This window comes from Culex quinquefasciatus, chromosome 2, assembly GCF_015732765.1.
Source record: "Culex quinquefasciatus strain JHB chromosome 2, VPISU_Cqui_1.0_pri_paternal, whole genome shotgun sequence".
NCBI classification, from domain to species: Eukaryota; Metazoa; Arthropoda; class Insecta; order Diptera; family Culicidae; genus Culex; species Culex quinquefasciatus.
Window position 1 is genome coordinate 7885985 of NC_051862.1, and position 4273 is coordinate 7890257.

The window sequence follows — 4273 nt, forward strand, 5'->3', positions numbered from 1 at the left end:
GACGAATGTGGTGCAACTTGTAAACAAGTTTGCTGGTTTGAGTTGACAGTTGACTGATAACTCTAATTGACAGAATATTTGACTTATTGACAGCAAAGAAAACATTGACTTAACCTATTTTACTGATTGACAAAATTCTGTTGAGTAACAATCCTGTAAAAAATAAAGCATAATCATGACAATAATCGCACACAACATGGCCGCCAGCAATACTCACCACCCAACTAATTAAAAAACTCACCTCACCACCCTCCGAAAGCCGGTGACTGCGACGAGCTGTCAAACTCCGCTTTGTTGTTGTTTCCCTCACTCTCTTCGTAAGCGAAGAGGAGACGCCTGCTTCAATTAGTTTCGCTTCGTAAATTCCGGAGCTCCCGAAAGGAAAACAAGTCAACCTGAGATGGCCACCTCCACGTTGACGCCGGCGGTGGACCTGCTGCACCAGGCGCTCCAGTCGAACATCATCCCGAACCAGGAGTTTCTGCTGCAGGGTTCGATTCTGGACTCGGCCGCCGAGCATTTGCTGCACCGGTAAGTTTTGGCTGGCAGTAGGTAAAATTAATGTTTTGAATAATAATCTTAATGTTTTTAAATTTTAGGTTGCGTGGACTTTGCGACAATGTGGACACCGGACCGGAAACGTTCTCAGACTATGAGATGTGTCTTAGTTTGAAAGTTCCGAATGAAAAGGTAAGTAAATGAATCTTCTAATCAAACATTTTGAATAGATTTTCACAGTATTACAATTTTTGGTGCAAAATATTGATTTATCGCATGTTTTTAATACAGTCAATTTTTTATAATTTACTATATCAAACAACGCAAATATCATATAGACTTTCACTGTATTCTAGTTTTTAGTGTAAAATAATTAGGCCGTTGCAAATATTTTTTGAAGTTTATGTCCCTCGACTCTGACCAAAGTCGAGGGGGGGGCAAAAAAATAAAAAAGTATACAAATTGAAATTACGAGCAATGGTTTCAATATTTTAATGAAAAAAGTGTTTAAAAATGCATTATACACCTGTCCAGTTGTTTTGCCATAATTTATTTCCAAAATATCCAAGTATTGACGAACATTTTATTTTTTGCGAAAAATATTTTCTTTGCGGTGCTGTATATTGGAATTTTTTTAAAAAAATTTCAGACCAATTTTGAAGGGGGGGGGCGACATAAACTTTGAAAAATATTTGCAACGGCCTTAAATATTTTGTGAAAAAGCTATTTGAAATTTTTCCCCGTCTAATGCCCCTCTGGGATTTGAGAAAATTGATTTTTTTCTAAAAATATACGATTTTGTTGAATTTTTTTTTCATTAGGTTCGACAATAAAATACGCTCTCAAAATTAAATATGATCATTTTTTGGATAGCCGTTTTGATTTTTTTTGAAGTGCAATTCAACCAGAACAGCTATTTTCTTATCGTTAATAGGACTCAAAACATTACTTAAATATTTGGGAGCATTTTAGGATTTTTGTAATTTTCATTTTTCTTCCAATCAAAAACCTGATCCTGATTTTTGGTTCAAAGATCAGAAATCACTCACTCATTGCCGAGCGAATCTTTGCCAACTGGAGCTCGCAACCAGTTGCGAGCGAACACGACTCTCAGGCTGCCGGCGACTTGCTCAATCGCTTCTCCCAGCGACACAAATACTTCGTGAATTTCTTTGCCTACTCCGTCCGTCGACCCGAGTCACACACGAATACGTTCAGAGAGGAGAGAATCTAACAACATGCCAGCTCGGTGCCGTAACTTTGTATTTGGCATGATGGCAATTGCTTTAAAATGTGTCTTTGATGTTGTGTTATCAACAAAATTGCAAAACATTTTTGATAACATTGATTTTAAGCAGTTTAATAACTGAGCAACAAAGCCGATCGCAAACTATTTCGACTCAGTGACTGAGTGACATAACGCAATCGGTCTCTCTGAACCATTCGCTGTACTACCCGATTGGAGTGAGAGGTAGAGGGAGAGCAAAGAGAGAGTATTCTGTAGCGATTGGTGTGGAAGTGACAACCCGGGCAGACGGTAAAAACAAAATTCATGCAATTTCAATAACAAATTCTGTTAAAATAACAAAAAGTGTTATGGAATCTTCCTGAAAAATCCATTTTTGCATAAGGGTTTAATAACAGTTTATGTTATCATAACAAAATTTGTTATTGGTCTGATATATGGGTGAAAGCTAAAACAACTTTGGAATAACATTTTTTGTTATGGAAGAATAACTCCAACTGTTATTGGGATGATCGGATTAGTTGTTAAAATAACAAAAATTAATAACAAAGATTTGTTCGAAGAATAACTTAAAATGTTATTAGTCTGTTATTACAATAACAATCCAATAACAAAAAAATCATAACGACGAATAACAAATCTTGGTATAAATAACATAAAATGTTATTGGCCTAGTATTCTCAAATACCAAAAAAAAAATTATTCCCAAGTTATTTCCGTCTGCTCGGGAAACGGTAAGAAACGGTCAGAGCAGTTTTTTGTCGCTTTCGATTTGTGGTCGCGAGTGAATGAGTATTTTTGGAGCAACCAGGACCCTTGTTCAAAACTAATAAAATAGAGTTCAAATTAAGAAAATTAGCTAAAACTTTCCCAAAGAGAGTTTGGCCTTATTTTGCTCCAGGAAAAAAAGGCTGGGTGCTCTAAACTGGTCTGAAATATAAAAATCATGCTTTAGACCAGTTTTGAGAAATATGTACCTTTTACAACGAGCAAGATAGAGTCATACTTCATTCGGGATAGTTTTAGAAAATTTTCAATTGACAGAAAAATGATAAATACAAAAAAATGATAACAAAAAACTTGTTTTTTTCATACAAATTCTCAAACATAATTAAACTGCTTTGCGGAAAGCCGGGTTAACTACACAGTTAAAAAAATCATGATGATATTACATGTGGGAAGGGGTACATTCTTATGTTAGAAAAAAAAAGTGTAATTTTACCTCTCAAAAATGTTTAATTTTGCCACTTTTTTGGTGTCAAGTCACCTTTTCAGTCTTAATTGAGGTAAAATTAATAAAAGGTCCTTAATAAATACAAAAAAAGGTAAAATTACATCGCAATAGAGGTAATATTCAACCTTCCAAATTTATACAATTTTTTACTGTGTAGGATCGCTACCAAATTATGCCTGATTGTGACCAGAAATTTGATATTCTGCGTATCAAGCCCTCATTATTAACTGAATACTAAGAAAAATGCTGCCATAAAAATTTCTATTCCAGGCCCCCGTAATGACCCTCCGCGTCCGCAAAGCCCAAGACGTGGACGCTCCCTACCAGCTCCGTTACATCGGCCAACCAGAGCTGGGAGACCGCACCCGTCCCACTCTGGTCCGCAGCAGTCTGGACATTGCCTGTTCGCCCCACGTGGTCGACTTCCTCACCGAGATGGGCTTCCGGGTGGACTTTGAATACATCACCAAGGGCTACATGTTCCGGAAGGGCCGCATGAAGGTCACCGTTTCCAAGATCTTCAAGGTCAACAGCGCCGAGCCAATTTCGCAGAGTTATCTGGTGGAACTGTCGGTGCTCGCTCCGACCGGACAGGATGCGATCGCCGAGGACATGAGGATCTTTGCGGAACAGCTCAAACCGCTCGTGCAGTTGGAGAAGATCGACTACAAACGGTTTGCCCAAATGCCCTAAGCAATCGCGAGACACAATAAATTAAGCAAATATACTAAAAATAATTAAAAATTGCCTAATCGGAAGCTGCGGTTCGTTTGCTCTTTTTTTCTGGCAAAAGATGAAAGAAAAAATTTCCTCCTTCTCCTACTTCTCCTCTTCTGATGACGTTCGGTGCGGGTTTGAAGATGATAATTTACGAGGAATGTGAGTCATGCCGAGAGCATGTTTTTGCGCGAAATTTTACGCTCACTTTGTGTGTGCGCACATAAATCGGGGAGGTGCTTTTGTTTTGCGCGCGCGTGTTTGGTGACTATTTTGCTATTTTATGCTGACGATAGTGTGGCCGGTAAGTGTCCAATTAAATTTCTCAGTTATTTTGTTCTGTAACACCAGTAATTTGTAAATTTTAGCTTAGAGTTAACATAACTTTTTTAAGTCTCAATATTTTTTTTCAGATTGATTTAATTTAGGCCGCTGCAAATATTTTTCAATGTTTATGTTCAAAATTGGTCTGAAAAATCAGGGGGCAAAAAAATATTTTTCCAAAAAACTTCAAAATTTCCATGAAAATAGAAGTTTTATCAACTGAGAACAATCTGAAATGATTTTTTCTGCATTGA

At 37.3% G+C, this 4273-nt stretch overlaps 1 protein-coding gene across 1 annotated transcript; it reads left to right on the forward strand.

The window, feature by feature from the left end:
- Positions 1-318: 318 nt before the first annotated feature.
- Positions 319-3749, forward strand: LOC6037433 (mediator of RNA polymerase II transcription subunit 18). The gene is made up of 3 exons (XM_001847292.2): positions 319-531; positions 600-690; positions 3249-3749. The coding sequence occupies exons 1-3, from the start codon at positions 401-403 to the stop codon at positions 3669-3671; spliced, it is 645 nt and encodes a 214-aa protein (XP_001847344.2). The 5' UTR covers positions 319-400; the 3' UTR covers positions 3672-3749.
- Positions 3750-4273: the final 524 nt, after the last annotated feature.

Excerpts from the sequence above, each read along its gene's own strand:
- LOC6037433 (XM_001847292.2), top strand. The coding sequence starts at position 401 with ATGGCCACCTCCACGTTGACGCCGGCGGTGGACCTGCTGCACCAGGCG. Across the intron at positions 532-599 it reads GCCGAGCATTTGCTGCACCG|GTTGCGTGGACTTTGCGACA; the intron begins GTAAGTTTTGGC and ends TTTAAATTTTAG. Across the intron at positions 691-3,248 it reads TGAAAGTTCCGAATGAAAAG|GCCCCCGTAATGACCCTCCG; the intron begins GTAAGTAAATGA and ends TTTCTATTCCAG.